General features: G+C 32.7%; 1 protein-coding gene across 5 annotated transcripts in view; it reads right to left on the bottom strand.

Moving 5' to 3' along the window:
- Positions 1-8,735: 8,735 nt before the first annotated feature.
- Positions 8,736-24,532, bottom strand: part of LOC133836337 (uncharacterized) — a 31,558-nt gene continuing 15,761 nt past the window's right edge. For 3 of the 5 annotated variants that reach the window (XM_062266757.1, XM_062266759.1, XM_062266761.1), the window contains 11 exons: positions 13,485-13,598; positions 13,254-13,391; positions 12,968-13,105; positions 12,802-12,890; positions 12,519-12,646; positions 12,317-12,436; positions 12,084-12,229; positions 11,815-11,992; positions 11,408-11,751; positions 11,135-11,332; positions 8,736-11,069 (listed from right to left, as the gene is read on the bottom strand). In XM_062266757.1, the coding sequence (XP_062122741.1) occupies positions 10,972-11,069; positions 11,135-11,332; positions 11,408-11,751; positions 11,815-11,992; positions 12,084-12,229; positions 12,317-12,436; positions 12,519-12,646; positions 12,802-12,890; positions 12,968-13,105; positions 13,254-13,391; positions 13,485-13,598 (1,691 nt within the window). In that variant the 3' untranslated portion in view covers positions 8,736-10,971. Of the gene's footprint in view, positions 11,070-11,134; positions 11,333-11,407; positions 11,752-11,814; positions 11,993-12,083; positions 12,230-12,316; positions 12,437-12,518; positions 12,647-12,801; positions 12,891-12,967; positions 13,106-13,253; positions 13,392-13,484; positions 13,608-24,532 lie in introns of all 5 variants that reach the window. The other 2 variants (XM_062266758.1, XM_062266760.1) reach the window with 1 other exon arrangement.

The following is a 24,532-nucleotide window of genomic DNA, read 5'->3' as shown; positions in this document are numbered from 1 at the left end:
CCAATCGAAATCAGTGAAATTAAAAACAATGAAGATGATTACAATGATTAAAGATTTTTAAAGAAGAAAAAGTTAATCTCAAAAATGTAAAAATGTGGGAAACTTCAAAGGATTATTTTAATAAATTCAATATTTTGAAATTGATCATATTCTCGACAGAAGATTTTGTAAAAGATCGTAACTGCATCCAAGCAATACAAAAAGTGCAGTGCGATATTTAATGTCATATGTATATTTATGTTATCATCCAAGCATGTCCAAAAAATATTTATTCTTACCTTATCAAATATGGTTTGGGATTGAACAATTATACCTGCTGTTTTTTGAATTGACGAACAATAAACATGGAAAATCTTAATTTTGTAACAAAACAAATCTCAAGAAAAAAGAACAAGAAATTGTGAAATATTTTAAGAATACACATACTTAAAAAAAATGGTGAACAAGAACTTGATAACTTGAGAAACCTCAATAGAGGCACTGCTTACTCATTGCTATATATGAAACATCAACAGCTTTATCAGCTTTATGTGCACATTGTATATTCCTGAATAAATTCATTTATCTACCCGATAAAATTAGAAACTTGGAGTCCCTTGAATCCCTGTATCACTGCAGTATATAACATTTTTGGATAGTGTCGAATGATCTATGTTCAAAATTATGCACGCAGCTAATTAATTCATCAATAACTATAATCAAGGAACTACGCCATATGCCTAAGCACAAAATTCTTCTAAACCCCGGAAAAAACCTACATCACAAAGTTGCAAAGACATTTATTACACAGACCCTTCACAAAACATCTATAGGATAATAACGGAAATAATATCTTATATTTTCTACAAAAAAAGTTCTCATCAACAAGCAAGGAATTTTAATACCTCTACATATTTTAAAGTATTAGAACAGTATCTAATTGGGAACAACTTCAACAATTTTGGAAATCTGCGATTCCTTAAAACATCACAATGTCTAGGATACACATAACTAGGATAAATATTAAAATATAATGGAAATCAAAATGAAAATGGCCAAATTATAATTCATTGGAATAATATAATAAATCCCAAGAAAATAATGCTAATACATATATTCCTTAAAATAAGAAGCTGTGTAACAAGAACGAAAAATATCAAACCCTTTAAGTAATAAGGAAAAATTCAAACAACGATTAAAACTTTTCCTTAGGTAGGCAAATATCTAATACATCTAATGCTCTATTAATGCATCAAAACAATCAATTCGTTTTAGACCTTTTTTAGGTAGGATTCCAAAAATAAAATAAAATAGGCAATGTAACCAATGAGAATACTATTATATAATAATAATATAAAATATCAAATCTTAAAATATATATGCACGAAAATCAGAAATTAATATTAAAAATGAATTATATGCTAACTGCGAATATCGTAAAACGACAAAAAATTGCATTCTCTACAATTTATTGAAATATACTCGTATCTCTGATAACATACAAAAGAAACGCGAACTACAAAAATATTATGTGACAGATTACAAATTTTTACGACTAATATAAAAATATTTCCTAAAATATGTTCCCACTAATAGGCTGGAGTATTACTAAGGTAATAAAATTAATTGACTTCGCTATGCGAAAATAAAATGGTCTATAGGAACCTGTATGGTAGATTCCTCTTCTTTTTTCGACAATGATAACCTAATGGATTACAAGATTAATCAAAATTGGACAACTATGAAATTTTGATTATTTGGTGTAAAATACTTGCAACTGAAAGTTAGTTCAATACATAAATATCTATAACAAATGATGGATACTAAGAAATATCTGAATGATACGAAAAGGCTTTTTTTGATTACATCTTCCAATTTCATGTTCTTTTTATTTATACGAAGTTATTAGAAACTGTTTTTCATTTTCTTTCGTTCACCTTATACAAATTTGAATCCACAACTTTCTCATCAAAAGTTTATTTTTACCTTATTATACAAATTGTAGTATTGATTTTGAATGTGTATTTTGTATGAAATCTGGCTTAGGATTAAACTACTTCTACATCTATTAATATCACTACATCATTTATAAACTCGGACTTGGAATCCACTACTTTCTGCAGACATCTATAAAGAATTTATTTTATCGTAATAAAACATCTTTAATGGACACCCCAAATTCAAACATCAACTTTCAATGACACCTTTTAAGAACACATATTCTTAAACAGTTCATTATACACCTGTACCAATCCACGGCCTACTTTTCACTATACTGTATACCTACCTACATACATACATACATATGTAATGTCTCAACATCTTTACTGGCTTAATGTGCACAACTACATTGTCTATGACTGCATAAATTCAATGGAATTTAAAAATATGAATATTCAATGATTGTAAACAGTATATAACCCTTGTAGAAAGTGATAAATTTTTAATTTCTACTAATTATTTAATCAAAAACGTGCATGAAGGATCCTCGAAATTGTTTTTAAGCGAAAAAACAACGAAACCCAACCGAATAAAACGTATTTTACAAACTATGAATAAAACTGACATGCTTTTTACAAACAAGCTCAAGAAGTTGCTCAATTAGAAGATCATCAAACTACTTCATTGATTATTAATTGACTACTTGTATTTCAAAATCGAAAAGAGAAATATTTAGTCAATTTGATGAAATTAAGACTTTATATAATAATATTAATAATATTTCGCCAAGATAATAACCATAAAAATAACGCTTATGCAACAAAATTCTAAGGAAACAATTTCTGTGACAACCTGTCTAATTAATAATGCAAAATTCACAAAACTATTAAGAGCATACCAATGTTTAAGATATATACGTTTCGAAGAAAGCAAATTTACAATAATCGTTGTGCAGTATTTTTACTAAGTGTGCTTCCTCTCCTTTATTATTAACATTTAATTGTATTGTACACGTTCTAAAACCTATTATTTTAAAAACTATGAGTCGTTAAAAACAAAGTATTGGTCACTTAGCGTTATTATGTAGAAACAACATACAACATTCTTGAACAATATTCATTACAATGCAAAACTTTTCAACTGTACAATAGTACATATATGTCTTTAAATTTCATTAAATCAAATATGTCTGTAAAATTGGTACGGGATACTTAAAATATGGATTAATTTCTTAACTATGATCACGAATCACATGTTTCTGTTTCGTCATTTGTTATTCGTTGCTTGCAATATTATATTCTGAATGAAAAAAAAGGAATAAAAATACATCTTCACATAAAATGAATAAAAATGAAAAACAATTATATTTTATACATTGACTTCAGGACAAACAAGGTCGTAGTTTATATGGAAACCCCTATATCTATCTGTCTTTCTGATGTAAACATTGAATCTTTAAAACGGTCATGAATAAAAAGACCAAAATTTTGCCTGAACTGATACAAATATTTTATAATGAAAATATTTATTTACTTACAAACTGCCAACGAAATCTCTTCAAACTAAATTTTTTAAAGCTACTATAATTTCTTCTATACATATATATTCTTGATAAACCAATATTTATATGTATATTTATATGGAAATGTCAATATTATTTCTTTTAATAAGATGGGTGAAAATTAATTAATATTATTTATATACAATATGAACTTATTCTTATTATTAATTTTGAGTTTAACGAAAGAGTCGTCGATATACAATATATATATTAATTCTTAAAACAGAAAAATTAGGTAAATTATTAAAAATCAATATTATTATGTGAACTGACCAGTTTTTTATTTCAAATATTGATTTTTTGGTACATAGAGAACATGATCAAAGTAGGGAAACTCATTCTTCCTGGCGATTTATTAATTAAAAAGGATAAATGATTTAAGAGGAAGGTTATAATGATACAAATATTTAATTTTTAATTATTGAATGATTCGAAAAGAACTTATATTTATAAATTATTATTATTTTTGTTTGTTTGACCTACCTATCTTACTTAGTAGGAATACGTTCGAATCTTTATACTTTACATTTCAATAAATGCACACATAGTATGTTATTTCCGTTTTTGGTAAACAACATTATCAATGTAGGCCATTAACGATTTATTTTTAATTTGTGATTTTAAACTCGTTTATATCATAGCGATAATTTTATAAATCAATTTCAATATCTAACTAAGTCGGATACTATTTTTAACTAGTCTCGTCATCAATAAACATGACTTATGGAATTAGGGAATAATTATACTACGCTTTACAATGTGAATAACATTTTCTTGGCCTAATGCCTTTTAGATAAACTGATTCAATTATTATGTAATTCCTGTAAGACATTTGGACCGAAACATACTTACTAACATTGAATGTTACCACTATTAAATTTTGAACAGTTGCTAACAGCACTGAATGCAATCATTTATAAGCAATGTATAAAATTCCATAAATTGTATGAAAATCAACAAAAGGCTAGCCATTAAGTGGGACATAAAAAACTGCTCATGAGATTTCCAAACAAAAACATCTTAGAAATTAGCAGTAATACTCTTCACATAAACCCATTAATATTGATCTTATAGATAAAATCAAATATAGCAATAAAGGAAGCAATTATAAAACAAAACATCGTCACCCACATTCTAATGAAATTAATATACGAGAATTATAGACACCACAAGGAAAATAGTACACTCGAAAGCAAAAATACAAGATATCATCATTGTTATTGTCATGAACAACATTACTAAATAGATACAAATTTCATTCTTGATATATAAAGAATATATAAATTAAATCACTTAACATTTAATGGAAACAAGCTAATAAACGTACTTCTATGGAATCCAATTTGAATTTGATGAGAAAAATGGAGCAGCAATCCAACAATTGAATTAAACAGATTTTCGCAGAATACAGTTCAACAATACCAATAATGTCGTGATTATTTATTACTACAAACATAAATAATCAATAATAATACAAGACGATGCAAAAGTTCAATAGCTAAAATATTTAAAGAAATTCAAACCCTATTACACAACGTATAAAATCTATCTACAATATAAAACTCCGCCCTTTTTACATATACTATTATATTATACAATTATTTGTTCACAATTATTGTTTTTGTTCTTTATTTTATATATGTTCAATACATTTGTGATTTAAAATTGTTTTGAATTATCTGTACGAACATGTAAGAATTATATTACTTACTTTATTCCTAAACTATTATTGATTTCTGAAATAATTGATATTTTTCGTTTTCAATAATAATTACCAGCATTATCGTTTGAATATATATATATTTTTTTTTATATGTGTATGTACTTTTTTAATTTGTATTTTTATCTTCGAATTTCTCTTTAATTTTCATCAAATGATTTTATTATTATTCTGTTGAATTGTTGTCGAGTGAAACGTCTATTACAATTTTTACCTAAAACTTGAGATTTTTGTAAAAACTAATTTCTTTACTCCTAAACTATTTTCGTTGTTATGTATGACTAAAAGATTGATCTTTAGGTAGGATGCAATCCTAAACTTTGGTGCACTTCTGTTTAATAATGTTATGATTGTTGAAAAGTTTTCTCTTTACTAAGACCTGCAAACAATTGTTCATTCAAAATTTGGTGTCAAAAGCAACAAAATTCCTCTTATTATTTATTTATTTGGGCTACAAACAAAGTTTCAATATGAAAAGAATGCAATGAAGCAGCTATATTTAAACGGAGTGTCTATACTATACTATACTTTAAACCAATAATAATACAATAACAAACAAAACATTTACTTGTATGCAAATGGGGAATTTGAAAAAATCAAAAATTGTCAAGCCAACTACTTCTGAACCATATATTTTAAATATTTTTAAATTGAAGGATATGAAAAGGATAATAATTAAATAATTAACTGGAAAATTACAAATGAAATCAAAATATCTACATAGAGGATAACAACATAAAGGATAAATAACAATGCAATATGAAACTTAAGAAATAATTCATATGTTTTGCAAAAACCTTATAAACATTCCTTCTTAAAACACAAAACAAATATCAAATCACTAGAATAAATTCCTAAATATAAACCAAAAAAACGAATCCATAGATAAATTGATCCTCAAACCTACGGTTTCATATTAACACAATATAATATTTACAATAAAAATTTATGAAGCTATACATATTTAAAAATGTAATTATAATATAATGATGTATTAAGAGAAACTTTTGGCAGAACAATTTTAACTCATAAAGAGGCACACTATGATGTACTCTGGATTATAAACCGTGTAACCTATACTCATTTAAATAGCTAGACTTATATTAAATATAACGGCCTATAGCTGACATCCTAAATAATTACATGTATCCAATTCCTTTTTTCGAAAAACAAACTCTGAATACTTAAAGCTTCAATCTATTTACTTTATAACATATTTTCTTATGGAACTTTACCTTATACATAAATTTGCATTAATTACAAATCCCTGCACATTCTCTACTTAGTTACTAACATTTTCTTCATGATAGAATAAATAGAGGACATCGAGGCGATTTAGGCATATTTCTCTCTTATTAAAAAACTAATCCCAATGTTGTTAAACTATAAACCTGCCCCAAATTTTCAGATGCACATACATTGCCTACCGATTCTTGCAATTTTGTTGTAAATGTGAAATCTTGACTAAATTGAGATCTGTACTCAAGTTGAAATCCTTCCTTACAAGTTACTAACACGCTTTGTAATACAACAAGATTAAGAAATAACGCCTTTTGTACTCAGAAATTTTGGTTGAAATTCACTATAAAACTAATCTGAATGAATTTATCTGTATTACAAATGTGAATGATTATAATAATATTAAATATATCATATTGTGATAGGTGTCGAATGGGTTATTTTTCATAAAATTCGTTAGGAGTATAAAATTTACTATATGGGGTGGTTTTTTGGGCTCTTATAATTTGTGTAATTAAGTCTCATTGTATGATTTTCACAAATTTCCATATTAATTATTGTGTATTTGTATAACCACATATTGTTGTTCAATATTACTTGAAACTTTAAAATGTTATACGACTTCCTAGTTTGTGTTTAATGTATCAAAATTGGTCTTGAATTAATATTTATAAAGTTTTTCTATTCGGTAAATACACAAAGCACTTACACGTTGTTATAATATTTGCATTCTAAACCAAATATTCTGTTAAGCATAAACATACTTATAATATTTTGGTAAATCTAGCATATTTAGTATTTCCTGTAATATTTTTATATGTCAAATCCTTATGCAAATTACAAATGTTTTCCAAATCAATGGATTTGCTTACAATTAATTATAGAAGTACTTATATTATATTCATACCTAAACCTGCGATACCTATCATAATTAAACACATTGATTTTTTTCATTAAAAATGTCTTAGTATGTAGACATTTATTCATTCAAAAATTTATTGGATCCACCCCTAAAACTTCCCTCCCAGTTCAATAAAAAGTCGTACGACGAACGAAAAACATCTAATTTTTCGGGTGAGGTTATATTAGATGCAATTCTCAGTCTGGCCTCTTCATCATTTAATTAGCCCTCGGCATTTAAACTGCCACGAAAAATAACCTCACCCACCAAATATATGAACAAAGAGATCAAAATTTCAATATAACATTGCTGACGATGACTGAAGCCCCAGAAGACCTCCGAGGCCGTAATGAAGGAAGATCTACTGAAGAATCCAAGACGTCACCTAGAGGGTCCATCAGTGCCTTAACCAGAGGGTCATTTAAAGAGCGCAGGAGTCAATTTAATGTATAAATTCTTTAAAAGTTTTGAAATAAAATAAATGTGTATTTGATTGACTGAAAAGAATGTATTTAATTTGTAAAAAATATTACTTTTTTCTCGGCGTAGGTGAGTAAAACGCTTTTGTTTATATTTGTAATTAGTTTCGTATTTTTATTTATATTTGCTTAAAAAACTGAAACAATTAATTTACGAACATAGGACTCAAAAACATTTAATTATTGACAAAAATTCCAAAAGTTGTTCACACACACATCAACTAAATTAATTAATTGCGTTACTATTTTCTGATGTTTACATTTTGCATTCATTAAAATAGACAATTAAAATGATTTATAAAATCGTTTTGAATATAAAAATCACTTATACTCTAATGCTTAGCGTTCACATTCAAATGAAGTCCACGGCCAAATTGCACCTGCAGATTGATGGGCGTGGCCTCTTACACACACACACACGATTGCAGTTGGCCAGTAATTGGATAAAAATTCAAGCATTGCATTAACTATTTACAAAAATATGTATGTTGTTTTGTTTTTTTTTTTTTTATGTTTTTGTTTTATTTGTGTATTTGATTTTGTAGTTTTTTAGAAACATCGAATACTTTTGTGGAGACCTTTTTCATTTGGAACATTGATAACACACGATTATGCTGCGATTGGGAAAGATACGGATAAGAAGACAACAGAAGGTGGCTGGAATTTTGTTGGACCACAATTGCCAATGGGAACGACTGGACTGTAAAGTGTTATAGCTTAACAATTGCAAAACAAAAACAGCTAAGCGATTAATCAAATACGATAAATTGGAAACGAAAGTATGAGCTGAACTTTCTTTGGGGATGCTGCTTAAAACTTTCCTCTCTTCTTTCACAATGGAATTATGAAATTTACTTTATTTTTCGAGTGTCAATTGATTTTATTTTGTCTTATGTTTTTAAAATGCATTCTCGCTTTAATTGTTAGTTTGTTTTTTTTTTTTGTTATTACATATTTACTTATTAAAAGCTGACAACAAATTGAAATACTTATTGATAGGTACACTCAAAAATATTTATGTATATTAGTTATCATTGCTGCCTTAACCGCTGCCCGACACTGCCCTTTGCTGCTCTTTGCCTACGGCTGCTATGTAGTGCCATATGTAACCATTATACATGTATATATACCTCGCTATTTATTGATTTGTCTTCTCCTGGGAGTGTCGGCTGTCTTTAAGTGTGGATTTCAAGTGCCTTGCCTATTGTTTGTTCTTGCAATGATTGAGTGTTCTGCTTTTATTATTATAAATTGCATTTCGGTTTAATATTCTGATAGTTAGTTTGTCTGTCCGATGCTCCAGTTAAGTTTATATATTTCAAATATATATATATATTTATACGTAGTACTTATGAAGTAACTCTTATATTCAGTTAGCCAGCGCACTTTGTTTGCTCTCTCCCAGCGTTTGCCTATGTAAGTAGTTTATTTCATTTGCTCAATACTTGTTTCTTTAGCTAACTAGCATATTAGTTACATATGTATACACCGCGTACAATTTTTAATATATTTGCTGATCAATTCGCATAACATCATTCGCTATTTACATGGATTCATCGGGAACGTTTTCTTCATTCAATTTCGACTAGTCATGTGTGTGTAATTATGCACCTGGAAGAGGTTTCGTTTTTTTTTTCGATTCGGAATTGTTAGTTACTTGTAATCCGCATTGGATCTTGACTTTAATTACTCTCTTTAATCATTTTTAATTAGGACAAAAATGGTTTGTGTTGTAAATCGCTATGTAATCTCGAGGGAAAATGCTAGTTTCTGAAATCCTTTGGATACACTTGTTTATCTCCATTGCCTCTGCCAGTTGTTCTTGCGCATTTCATAAGAGCTAAGAGCTTTTATACAGTTGTTTTACGTTTTTGTGTTTTTTTTTTCTTTGTTTATTCTAGACCTATATCACCGCTTAATTGCCTTAAACACTCTAATTATTTTAGCATTTCTTGCTGATTCATTGTTGTCTTTGTTTGTTTGGTTGTTTGTTTGTTGTGTGTCTTTAGAAATTAGTTGATTGATTATGAACGTGAGTGCTGCTACTTAATAAAGTTTGAAGATCGAATACTTCATCTAACCCATTCATTCATTCATTATTTATTCACTTATGCTTGCTGAATCGTTAGCCAAGTGTATTGAATCGCCCCCGTAAATATGTATATGTAAGTTATGTTTTTATTTTGCAAGGTATTAATTATGTATTATGAAACCAATGTGATCCTATGCAAAATTTATTTATATTATTTTATGTATCCTTCATATATGTATGTATATAATTATGCTTATTTTGTAATATCTTGCACTGTACATCAAAATATACGCGTACACCATGCTTTTTTTCTGCTTCTGTTTCGTTTTTTTGCTTTTGTTAGTTTTTACATTTTGAAAACAATACGAAAACTAATTTAGTGTATGTAGTTACTAGAAGGTTGTTTTCGTTTTAGTATTTCAGTGTGTACTTTTGTCGTAGGAAACATTTTGGAAATGATATAAAAAAATAAATGCATAAAACACTATTTCACTTTTATCTCAGCATACGAAACGAAAAGCTTTTAGCTTACATTCGTATCTAATGTAGTTTTGTTATGCTTCACATAAACTTTTTGTTTTCATGCTGCTTCTAACTTGTTTTTTTTTTATGCATAATTGTATTACAAATAAATAGCGTTTTTCGCATATGTATATAATTATTTAATTTTCAGCGCTATATTTAGCAATAGGCGCGTTTTACTAGGCCTAATACAAACAGCGCTTGCTCTAAGGCTTTATTGCAAACCATTATTTGTTTTTTGTTTTTCTTTCGTTTTAATATTGTTTTCCATTTTTTTGTAATTGTAATATAATATATCGACTTTAATATAAGCACTTAGAACTAAACAAAAAAGGAGGTGACCATAATAAACAAATTGGTTATATACAGCAAAACAAATTTGAATCATTTGATTACGCCTTACACATACAATATATATATATGCAATGTACAATAAGTCTTAAATGTGTGTCTTGTATACATGTTTATCGTAATGGGAGTTTGGTTTGGGAGTTGTTTGGTTTTTTGTTGGGATTAGTGTTGCATATGCGGCGGCACTTTGGTGCCCGTGTACAAATCGTTATTGTGTAGTCCCAAACTGTTTAGTTCGTTATGAAATCAGCTTTGCAACGTCAGCCACGTGAGCATTGCAAACAATAGCAATGAGCTGGCCAAGTGATCTGTGCTAGCGCTCGATCCCGTTTCACCGCATTTACCTACAAGCAAATAGAACACACACTGTTAAAGCAAATCAAAGCACAAAGCGAACATTATTACGTACCGAAAACGGAAAGGTTTGCAACCAGATGATGATCCGGCGGCTTCTGTGTGCCACGATAGCAGGCATCGCCAACGACCAGCTTGGCTGAGTTGCCTTCTGTAGGCCTGTAACTAATACAGACGCCGTGCTTGGTGCCCTTGTGTCGGGCTATAATATAGACGGTGCTATTCTCGCTCCAAGAGCCATGGCAGGAGTACTCTGTGCAAGCAAACATAACAATCATTAGCCGGTATTTGGATGCACTCTCTGTGCAAGAGATGCCTTGAAGCTTACCTTCCTCGCCGTCCACACTGCACAGGGGACTCACATCGATTGCATTTGGTGCACTGCAACCCACCCAGAGCTGTCGTTGCGCATTGTAGTTGGTCACACAGCCGGGTACATCGCGTCGACTTCGAGGAGCAATAAAGCCCACACTAGTGTCGTTGTTGCTATTGAGACTGCTTAGAACCAAAGCTTGCTGTTGCTGCTGCTGCTGCTGCTGCTGTTGTTGCTGTTGTGCTTGTGCTTGTGCTTGGGGTGCATTGCGTCGACTGCGAACCGGCAGGCCGCGAGTGTTGGCATGCCAGGAGTCGCGCTCCATGCGCTCGGCATTTCGAAAACTCAGTGTACTGTGCCTGCAACAAATAAACACGATTGAGCAATGCTTGAATGAGTGTTTACAACAAACAACAAAATACCCCTTGTGGCCAAAATCCCCAGAATCTGAGCTGCTCTCGTGATGGTGATGGCCATGTCCAAGATGTGATTTGCCATTGTGATTGCGCTTGTGGCGCGTGACCAGGTAGGGTGGCCCAATTGCGCCTCTCAGATTGTACAGGCCTTCCATGGGGCAAATATGCGGTTCCGGATTGCTTGCTGTACGATACAGTGCGAGGGGAGAAAGAATGTGATGAGCGGATTTGATGTCGAATTGTCAAAGCATGCTGTACACTCTGTGTAATATTACCCAGCAAAGTAATGTAGGCCATCTTATTGAAGTCGAAGTGATCTGGTGCACAGGCATCCTCTAGACGAGAGGCCGGCTTTCCTGTTTGTATCTCAATGACGTGCGTGTCCCGACGGTAAAACATCATGCACATAAAGCCCGATTGGCTGCAGAGAACACGACCAAAAGAAATGAAATGAAATGGAATGGAATGGAGACATGCTCTACAGAACTTTCTTATGCGATTTACTTACCAGCCGGTTGTATAGTGTACCACGGCCATCATTTCGGTTGAGGTCTGTTTGTTTATCTGCTCGCAAAGGGCACGTGTCTCCATGTAGCCGTTGGGCTTAATAATGTGCACAGAGCCATCACTGTAAAGAATTGAAAGCAGAGAGGACGAGCGCGTTTTATTGGCTGTCAGTTTTGGCCAACGGCAAGACTCTTGCCACTCACTTGGAATGATAATTGTAGACAGCGTTCCCCATAAGTGCATGCCAGTGTCGCGGACCCTTGAACCAGGCGGGAAAATCGCAGCGCTCAGCCGCTGGCGGTTTTCGCAGCGACATTATACGTGAACCAACCTGTGAAAAGGGGAGCAAGGCAGGCAGTTAAGTGAAAATCTCTTTTTTTGTTTCTGTTTCTGGGTGGGGTTGGAAGCTCAACAGAGTTGAGATTGCGGTTGGGGTTGGGGTTGATGTTGCTGTGCAACGTCGTCTGGTCGCGTTTCTATGCTTACCTCAGCACTGTCTAAGCCATTGCAAGTGGCGTCGCCGGATTGTGCCAGCTTATACTCGGCATCTTTGGAGCTCAGCATGCTGGGACCGCCTGTGTGTGTGTATGTGTGTGGTGAGGGTTATAAAAGCTCAGACATTGTTCCAGCTGTTTGCAAGGAGATTGCTTACCCATCAACGAGGAGATTTTCTCGTAAACAAAGCAGCGATAACGTTCCTCATTGGAAATGGCATGATGATGGGAGACGAGACCGACCAAATAGCGTGAGTTGCCATCCTTCCAGGTTGCCAGGCATGTCAGCTCCTCGACTGCAATGAAAGACGACGCTTTAGCAACAATGCGACTCATACAAATCAACGCCAAACGACATCGTCAGCATCAACATTTGCTGCGGCTGAGGCTGCGGAGGCTGCGGCTGCAGAAGATGTGACTGTGTGGCTGGCTGTGACGACTTACCCGTGCTCTCGGTGCCCTGGACGTCGGGACAAGCCTGAAAACTCAAAAGCAGACGGCTTTCTTCGGTGCAGCTCTCAATGTTCGACACCGGGGACTTGCACTCCCCATGGCCGCGATTATATGTGAATATAAAGGGACCTGCATGCAAGCGAAAGCAGAAGCAAAATTGGGCATTGTGAGTCATTGCATTGAAATAATTGGATTATTGGTATTGTCGGCTGACTCACTCACCCTTTAGCGGACATTTGACCGGTTCAGCGCTCTCACGGAACAGTGAATAGAGCAGAGCATCGCCAGGAATTTGATCGCAGAGATTCTGTAAAGTCTCACGGCCCTTGCAAAAGTCTGGGGGACATGATTATTTTAAAAGCACACATAAAAATACAATTAATGCAAATCGCTAAACAAGTTGTCGCAGACAAACACAGAGAGAGAGAAACAGAAACAGAATAGTAATAGAAGTCGAAAGAAAATAGTTGGAGGAAGTAGTGGAGTAGATTTTTGTAAGTAGTAGTAGGATTGATTAGATTAGTAGTATGTCAGAGATAGATAGATAGTAGTAGAGAAGCAACACATTTAGGTGAGATTAGGATTAAATGAAAAACAATGCTACAAAGGGCTAAAGATTTGTTAAATCATTTTCGAGCACCGCCACTTGGAAGCTGCCCCAGCTGCTGTTGCGACCGACATTGTTGCAAAGTTCTCTCATTGCGTCGTCAAGAATGCCATTTAAATTACACAGATATTTGTTTAATTAAGTGGCCGCTTGTTGATGTGCTGAGAAAATTGCGTAAAATAAATGGCAAAATGATACTTGAAATCAGCAAAATGTCGTTGTCGCTGTCTCTGTCGCTGGGGCAGCTTCGAGTGCGGCACAATGAGAAACAACAACAATTTCTGTTGAAATGTGTATAAAAAGTAAGTAAGATACATAACTAAGAAATACGTTTACATTAAACTGAAAACAACGAAAAACGAAAGAAGACAAAGAGTATTTTCTGCTTCTTTAGCTGAAACAATGCTCGAAAAATGTTGTTGCTTTTTTTCGGTTGCATTGCTTAACTTTTATTTTCTTTGTTTGTGTGCAAACTAACTGAAGAGCACAGCACGTTAAAAAAAAAACGTAACCAAGAGCAAAAATAAACAAAGATTCTTAAGAAAATATGAAAAATCTCAAGTAAAAATATCAGTTGGTTAATGTCTCAGTTTCTCCTTTTTCTGGCGAAGAAGAAAAACCAAAACAACAAAGCAAACCAAATGTTGGCCATTAAAGTATTTTGTAGCTAGGGCATTCATAACATTTAAATCAAACCGTTTTGTAAACTGAATATATTGTAATCATAAATTGGTATTGTAATAATTATATAAAAAAATATACATATACTCGTATGCTAAAAATAATTAAGAGTACTTTGATTTGCATCTGCAAATATCGTAGATATAGATATTTTTTTTATTTGATCTTTGGTAAAGGGTCCTCTCTTTTTAGCAATTTTGGAGTTGTATTCTTTTTTTTTTTTGGAGTTACTTATATCTGTTTCCGTTAATATACATACATATATATAGATATATATGTGGTTAAAAACCATAAAAACATACAGGCAATAGAGTTGTAAATGTAAATGTATTACAAAATGTTTACAGCTAAAAAGGCACAACAAACAATTTGGAGCGATTTTCAGTTCCTCTACAGCATAAATGATAATTCTAGAAATAACAAGCACACGCAGAGAGTGTTGGAAAGTACTCGAAAGTTTGATAAACAAAAATAAATATAACCAAATCATATATACAGGGTGTTTGTTCTTCATGTTCAGAAGCCAGGACATACATATGTGTGTGTCTATGTTCTAAATGCGCGCGTGTGTGTGTGTGTCTGGGTGTGTGTGTGTATGAGTGTCGTATCTGTTTTTGTGGGTGTGAGAAGTTGTTGGCCGACGACTCTTGTGGCTCTTTTGAGTAATGATTGTAATTAAGTAGCAACTACACTTTATGAAAAGCAAATGGTATAACAAGGCTCTGCAGGGGCGTGGTGTGTGTTCAAAGGTGTGAGTATGTGTGTGTGTGTGTGAGTTTGTGTGAAGGAGGAGGAGTGTGTGTTGGTTGGCTGGCAACTACTACAGAGAAGCGTAGTATATCATGACAAGGCAAAAATACGAGGGCAAAAACATAAAAAATAAACTGAGTATAATTTTTTTGTAGTTGTATTTAATTTGTCTTCTCTTTTTTTTTGTGGTTTATTGTTATTATTACTTTTGTTGGTCGGACTGTAACACACACTCACACACACACATATGTAAAATAGGTATGGTATTTTTTTAATATATTTAGTATATGTAGCAGAACTACTAGTGTTACAGGACATACAGTAGCCCATAACGCACACGCACAAACAACACTTAGAACGAACGAACGAACGAACGGAATGAAAAATGACACACATCTAGTTTAGGATTACACACCGAAAACGACAACGAAAATTAATGAAGAACCAAAAGCAGAAATTGTTGAGTTTCATGTTTAAATTACATTAATTAAATAACACACATGTAGGTAAGTATATTATGTACACACACACAAAAAATAAACTGAACTGAAACTGAAACTGAATAACAACACAACAAAAAACATATAACCAAAATCATAATGATAATGACACAATGGAAATGAAAACGAAAATAGTAGTAGTAGTTGAAATAGTAGTAGTTGTAGTCGACACTAACTAAAAGGTACAAACACGGACACACACATATGGTAAAAAGGAAACAACAACACGGGAAAGTGTGAACTCATAGAGCGAATAGTAGTACAAATAGTAGTAGGGTAATAGTTAAATAGTAGTAGGTTTTTTTTTAGGTTAGGTAGAATGTAGTAAGAAGAAAGTACAACAAGTAATTGATAAATGAGACAATTATACTAGCGGTCACCGGGCAGCCCATCCCAACATTTTATCATCATGTACAATAATTATACAAAATATATATATTTGAATATATAGATTGCTTTTCTATTACTTCTTTTTATTTTCGTTTCGTTTTTCTTTTCTTTTGTTTTGTTTTCAATTTTCATTTGGCATGTGCAAAAGTCGCACTGCGCGAGACAGAAAATAATGTAGATCAAAAATTTTAATTTATCTGAAATCCTTTCATTTTTTTTCTTGATTTTTATACTTCTTTATTTTCCAAATTTGACAAAACAAAGTGTGACAGAGAATAACTGAAATGAATGAGGGTATATATTTACTTCATATACAAAATGTGTTTCACAAATTTTTTATTTTTTAGATTCTAAACAAAAAAAGAAAATTTCTTAAGCGGCAACTGAAAAAGAGTTGAGGATTTTTGGACTAGCTGGGATAGGTGATGGGGAGCGGACAAATGATAATTGGATGCTGAAGAAAACCGTTTGAAAATTGTTTATGCATTTAACATTGATATGATTTCCAAAAGAAGCGCATAAAAGTCTGTTAAGGATTTCCCGAATACTAAGGATGCCATTAACTCAAAGCTAAGAAAATGTATTTACATTAAAGATTTTTTTTTTTTTTGGATTCTTTCGGATCATTTAGCAAATAATATATGTATATGGTATATGGTACATATCATGCAGTTTAGCTATTCTGGAAATCATATTTATAAGCTTCGTTCAGGCCGAAGTTGTTTGATAGATAGATAGATAGTTCACTCGCTCATTTGGGGATTACTGTACAAAATTTGGGCGATATTAGCGATGAGATTAGATTTTCACGTCATGATGATGATTCGTTTGTTAGCAGTGGATTAATATAAACATTATTAATTATAATAATCATGTACAAGGAGGAGTTATTAAATTCTTATTCAAAAACAAAATCAATCGAAGCGCTTCAATTGGTGACAACAAACAACAGTTGAAAAATGAAACGAAATATCAAATGAAGTTGTAAGTTATAAGTATTTTATCAACAAACGAACAAACAAACAAACACAATAAATATATCTGTACAAGAGATGGAAGGAGTCTTTATTTACAGCGTGTGGTTCTTGTTGTTGTTGTTGTTCTTGTGGTTGTAATTTGTAATTGTAATTGTGGTTGAGGTTTTAGGTTTGTTGTTGTGGTTGTAGTTGTTGTAATATATCCTTAGAATTTAGTTGATTTTTATTATAATACACAATTCATTTATGAAGTTTCGTTTTGCTTTCCTCTGTACACAATCCTTGACGATAGACAAGGAATAAACTCTGATTAAGAACGAACGAACGTAGACCTAAAAATCATCATAAAACGTAACAAAACAAGGCATACAAATTAAGATGAATGAGGTTTATGGCACGACGCTCATATAAAATATACACAGTCATACATACGGTATACGTAATGTATAAACAAAATTGACAACAGAACAGAACGGAACGTAACGGAACGGAACCGAGCGACAACAAATTAATAGAACAAATGACAACGAAAACGAGCAAAAAATGAATGAGCACATAAAATATTGCATAAATAAATGAAATGAATTGAAATGAAAATGGCAATGTGAAAATATATATGTATGTATAGATACATACATACAACAGAGCGCTGACAAAAACAACTTGTGCTAACGGAGTGAGAGTGTGGGATAGAGAAAAATTGAGAAGGGCAGCGAAGAGGAGAGGAGAGGGAGCTAGAGACACGCGAAATTGGTTGACACCCCGGTCGCAAACACGCGGCTCCACCAGCTCCGGTTTTTGGGTCTCTGTTCTCTGGTGTCCCTAGGTAAATACGGTGTTCGCTTCTTGTTTTTTTTTTGTTTTTCGTTCTGTTTTGCCTTCCTTATATAGCATAGTATATGCACTGCGAAAACTGTACCGACACACGCAGAGTCCCCGAAAAGGGGGCGCATGAAAATGCCGAAAAAAAAGAACTATATAAAATAAAATAAAATAAAAGTGGCTGTTGGCCTGACCTGTTCGCTTCGTGGTACAACCAACAAATTACCCAGTCAACGTGCCAAAAGCAGGTTGTACCACACACACACACAGTATGGGTTCGAGCACTGGACACACACACACACATATACTTCAGTGCGTACATTCTTGCTGTTATGGTCGCTGTTGTTGTTGTTGCTGTTGCTATTGGGCGAGCATATAAAAGGCTATATGCGAGCATATATGGTAAACATTTTTACAGACATTTGATTAAATTTAAATATCCTCGCACGAGAAATTGGCCAAAAGCTGCTTTGTTACGTGTTTTAACACCCAGACAATAAAAAAAATCGGAAGGAAACACAAATACCATAAAACTACGAGCACACAAATAATAAACGAAACATGTTGCGACCATAAAGAATTAAAGGAGAATGTGTCGGAATGTCCTTAAAGAACGACTAGTGTCTTGAGAAGCCAAGGATAATTGCAAGACAAACCTTCGAAATTAGTGCCGAGTCAATATTATGCTTGGTACACACTATTTACAAAAACACATCGCAATCAGCAATGATTTATGCAGTAAGAGAAAAAAAAAGAAAATGGTAAAAATGCAGTGATGCAGTGAAAAGAAAAGTGAAGAATCCGCGAACGAAGGAATAATATGGGTAGTCAAGTAGACATGCCAGGTGGCAGCAGCATTAAAAGGCGCTCCGTGAGGAGGAAGTGAGGGAAAGAAGACAGGGCAATGGCGCAGTTTTGCTTAATTATTTTAATTATTTTTTATGCTGCCTACATTTGTGCACTCGGCGCACTCGCGCTGCATAGCAATTAAAATGCTGCGCGGCCCCTCAGTAGTATGTCCTTCATTGAATGCCCGGAGAGTTGATGGCGGCGCTTCCATTTCTGAGTGGGAAATCATGAAATTGGTATGCAAAATATACTACAACAACCCACGACCCTGTAGATATATATGCATATATATAGTATACTACAAGATGCTGCTAAATGTGCGCGCCCACAAAAATGAAAACATAAAAACACAGCTCGTAATTACGCCAAAAGGCAGAGTCAAAAAAACGGAAAAGGCACTGAGAAGAAGTAGGCACAACTCAAGTAGTCGTAACTACAGCTAATGATACCTGGGCAGGAATAACTTGAAAATAAATATAAACTACATTTGGCACAAAGCAAGCAAGGAAATGCCAATAAATGCTTTAAGTTTAGCTTTACTTCGAAATTATTTTCACATTCATTTTTATTTCTTTCTTTTATGGTGGTAATATTTCTAGTTCTTGTAATATCTATTCCAACAGCTATACATATTTATTAATAGCTACAATATTTCTGATTCCTGAAATTTGGATTTGCGATCAGATAAAAATTGTTAAAGGTATTTAAGAATAATGTTGTATAGCAAAAACAAATACTGCTTTGGCTTATAATCTGGTATATTTTGGTGAGGTATATTTTAAATGTAATACTATAATTTTGTATTGCAAATAACGGTCACTGTAATAGGGTCTTGTTAATTTAGCTGACAATCTGGTATATTTTGGTGTGATATATTTAGAATGTAATACTATGATTTGGTTTTGCACATAAATTCTAATGCAATAGGGTGTTTGTAGCTTTGGCTGACAATCTGTTATATTTTGTACTATGTGGTATTTATAGAATGTAGTACTATATCCATATACCAAACATACCTTTCGGTATATTTTAGCTGTAGCTTACGATAATTTTTTACTTGTATGTATGTATATCATTGAGTTGTTTTGTAAAGTAAAGTTAAATTAAGCCGATATTAAAGTGAAGTTTTGCTTAATGAATTATTTTTGAATGTGTGGCTATTTTTAATTTCGCAGCTTTAAATTTGCTACTTCTTAATCGAATATTCAATTGTAATTGCTTTTCAAAATTGAACCAAAATATGTATTCATCACCCACACACAATATTCATTATAGGACTATTCGTTAAACACGCTCATTAACATTTAATTAAATGCGAAAGTCAATAGCGATATTATTGCAAAATTAAAACACAATGATTTATTGAGGCAACTCGTTCAAAGATGTGTGTAACTGCTGCTCATTTGTAAAAGGATAAATGAATATCCTTATGACAAGGGGCGTTGCACACACACACACACACAAACACACACAGACACACAATTAGCAAAAGACTAGTTGTTAAGCCTATAGAAATCTGCAGTAATTGAAACTGTTGAATACACACACACACACACACAGACGCATCGTAGTTACAAAATGTGGCTAAAATAAATTGTATTCAAATTCGATTTAGCAGCACACAGAATGTAGAATGTTGCAAAATTCAATTTGAAGTCTGTGTGCGGTAAGCTGTCAAGTGTTTGCATTGAGTTTTGAATTTTGTAAGCTGCTCATTTAATCAAACGCAGCCGTTTGCCCCAAAGGCACACACACACATGAGAGAGTATGTGTGTGCGTGTGTGTGGGAGTGTGTGTAGCATTCTGAACAAATAATGATATAAACCTAATAATGATATGTATTGTTATATTGTTATATTGTAGCGATTGTTTTACGGACTGCTAATCAAAATAAACATGCGCCCACCTAAAACTTCCTTCCTATGGCCTTTGAATTATAAATAAGACCTAAAACTCTCGTTTAATATTTAAACAAAATCAAATCAAAAGCAGAAAAAACAAGCAACATGCGCCAGTCAAGAGACATAGGCTGACATCCATCCATCCAGCAAGTCAGTCAGTCAGTCAGTCACTTAGTCAGTGAATGTCCCGAGTTGCCAGCATTAAATTAGAGCACAGAGGCGAGGCGAGTAGAGGAGAGAAGAGAGATGGACAGAGCCGAGGAATATATACATTTTACTCTCCATGACTTGGCGCTTTTCAAATCGATTCAAGCTGACTGGTTGAGCTGGGACTAGCTCGGAACAGAAACAGCAGTAGAAACAGGAGAAGGACCAACATTATGGGTCTGGTGTTAGCTGTGCTGTGAGTTCGAGCACCACTTAAACTAATTTGATTTCTATTGAGGCAAACAAATAATAAATAATGAATTTACATTTCTATGCGTGCGGTTCAGCTACGAGCTTAAGCCTGAGCCTGAGCATGAGCCTGAGCATTGCTTGCATTGGAGCCAGTCACCAGTCAGCTAGTGTGATACTTGTATGCAATTATGGTCTTAGCCTTACAATTAGTTGGCTCTAATTGCACTCCCTCGGCGGGTGCCACGGAGACAAGTAGTCGTAGTATGTAGTAGAAAAACTTTAGCACTTGACACAAGCTAGAACACGAAGTAGTCGTAGTAAGCGGATTACAGCAATTAACTACTGTTGCTTGGGCTTTCCATGATACTATACCCCAAATGGAAAACTCTCCAACACCCTCACAGTGCAACCTGCAAAAGTATCTACATATTTTAGAGACACTTCAGACTGCACTCAAAAGGATTGGATAACTAAAATGAAACGATTCGCACACTCACTCACACAAAATTCTATATAGAATACAACACGCAAAGTTTTGCAGATTGTGTTTGTGTGGGTGGAAGGAAATTCTGTCCACTATGTTTAGGAGTGGAAGGAGCAAGCTGTCCAAGCTTAAGATGCACTTACACATTGTCCTGTCATTTATGTAAAGTGTCTTGACTTGCTGCTGCATTCATCAAAAACTGAATGTAACTTTTAAAATACAATTTTTTGTCTTTGAATGCCAGACAATTTTAGATAAGCAAGTTAAATGTGTTTTGATGTCTTGAATTTATGGTAAATCCTTTTTTAATTTAGATTTCAATAATTCATTTATTTAAGAGTCAAGTACTCAAAGTTTCACATGTTTAAACTCTCTTCACATTTATATTTCCAAGTCGCGCATTTCCATTTCCACACATTAAAGCTGCAGTGAAAATACGTATGTGCATTTTTACACACAACACAACATTTTGGGTGTACTCACTACTCACTATGCAGTATTCAGTATTCAGTTGGTTGGTGCCATCGCGTGAAGACTTATAAATAAATCATGTGTCGCGAGCGACAATGGGAAAACAAAGAAAATGAAATTGTTAAAATCGGTTAGCGACAAACTGAAAACTCGCTGAGAACGTGCAAATAATTCAAGTGAACTTTTCAAAAGGAACAAACAAACAAACCAACAAACCAAAATAAGAACAATTCTTTTCGGACTGTTGTTGTTCTGTTCAGTTGTTGTTGCTATGTTCATTTATGCAATAAATAAATACATATTCATAAGTGACGAGATGAAAATGTATGGAGAATTTACAGTGACATGTGACAGCTTGGATGAAAATGGAGTTAGTTTATTTTTAACAAAAGATCGAACTATGTTAGATCCAGCTTAAACAACAGAGTTTCAGTAAGGACATCATAATAAGCCATCATATCATATCATATCAAGTCTACGCATTTAGGCATAATAAGGTGCTCAATTAGGACACTCCATAATAACATATTATATATAATACACATATAGTATTGTATGTAAAGAGTGCTGAGTGTGAAGCGGCGTCTAAATAATCTATTTTCTGTTCGCCGCTATTTGCGAGTGGCGAGTTGCGAGTGGCAAGTGGCATTTGCGAGTTGCATGAATTTAGATGAGTTTTATTTACAAATGAGTCGAAACGACGCATCGGCCACAACTGAATACAAGTTTTTTTTTTGTTTGTTGGTTAACGATGGGGGAAGTTTGTTTAATTTACGAGTAAAAAACGCTTAAAGCTCTATATATTGTAGTACGAGTAAATACAAAAATGATTGTGCGTTTTATGTTTGCACTAGTAAAATGTACAAAAATAAATACAGAAAACAAATAGGAAGAATAAAAAGACACAAAAATAACGATAACGATAACTATACAAATTGGAACGTTTAATTTGCAACAATTTCTGCATGTGGCGCTGGCGTTTTAAATAAATGTACAAAATTTCTAAATGCAAATTTTCGAAATCCCAATCAAATGTTCTCTTCTGTGTGTAAGCTGCAGCAACTTATTTTCTTTTGAATATTTTTTTATCCACATATACCATATATGTATATTTATTTAATATTCGAATGGAAAGCACACACACACACACACACACGCACACAATCACTCAGCTTCCGATTCATTTTGAGAAATGAAAACTAAAAAGGAAAAACATATTCGTACACATTTGAATATTATATTGAAATCGATTTGTACACGGTAATTTTTGTAGTTGTTAGTTAGTTTTTTCTGTTGTTGCTGTTGTTCTTGTTGCTTGTTCTGGTTGCTGGTGTTGTTGTTGTTGTTGTAGTCGTTGTTGTAGTTGTAGGTTGAGAGAGTTGTTAAAAATATTGAAGTAACAAAAAAAAGTATACATATCATATAAATATTGAATAGAGTTTGCAAATATATATAGATATATGTATATGTAAATGTTTTGTTGAAAAATATCATTTGAACAAACAATTCGATTTGATAAGAAAATGTTTTTGCTTTTGTTTTTTTTTTTAATATATTTACACGATTTTTAATTATTTACAGGTAAAGTGTAAACGATAAAGAGAAACAATAACCAAGCAAAAAATTAAAACCAAACATTTTAATTTGTTTAACTAAAGTTGGTTATATTTTTTTTGTTCTTAAATTCTTTTTGTTTTTTTTTTCTGGGGTAGGTTTGCCTTTTGGATTAGATTTAAAGATGTCGCGTTACGAGTTTTCTTTTTTACTCTTTTTTGTTTTTTTTTTTTGCTGTCTTTTTGGTATGTTTTAGTTTAGTACTGTTGGGACGGGTTAATCTGCTAATCCGCTAATACGTTTGAAAATAGCAACTAAGTAGCTTAATTGGATTGACACTAACGATAAATAGTTGATATTGGATATTGTTGGATAGCTTTAGTATTTGTAGATTGTATCTTTTTGGATATTTTGCAACGTGTGTATGTTGAGAAAAATGTACAATTCATTTAGTTGGTTTTTATTATCATTTATATATATACACATATATTTGAGTTATATACGCTTTTTTTTTTTTGGTTGTTTTGTTGATTGATTTTTTTTTAGGTGGGTGAGTTCGAGATTAAAATAGAGAGAGAGAGAGGACCCTTGCCATGACAAACGTAAACGGGGAGAATTTTGTTTGTTTTTTATTTATTTATCATTTTGTATGCAGAGTATTTGTTTTGTTTGAGACTATTTACAAGTTTGGTTTGGTTTGATTTGATTTTTCTTTTTACAAAATCATAAGAGATAAAAATTAAATGGAATAAAGGTTTGCTTCAAAAGCCAACTCAAGTCAAATGATAGAATAACTAAATAAATACTTTAATAAACTAAATTATATGGTACAAAATCAACGAGATACTTTTCAAAATACAAAACAAAACAAGAGAGAAAACCTTC

The sequence above is a fragment of the Drosophila sulfurigaster genome, chromosome 2R, assembly GCF_023558435.1.
Source record: "Drosophila sulfurigaster albostrigata strain 15112-1811.04 chromosome 2R, ASM2355843v2, whole genome shotgun sequence".
NCBI classification, from domain to species: Eukaryota; Metazoa; Arthropoda; class Insecta; order Diptera; family Drosophilidae; genus Drosophila; species Drosophila sulfurigaster.
Note: the sequence above shows the minus strand (reverse complement) of the source record. Positions and strands in the feature narration are given on the sequence as shown.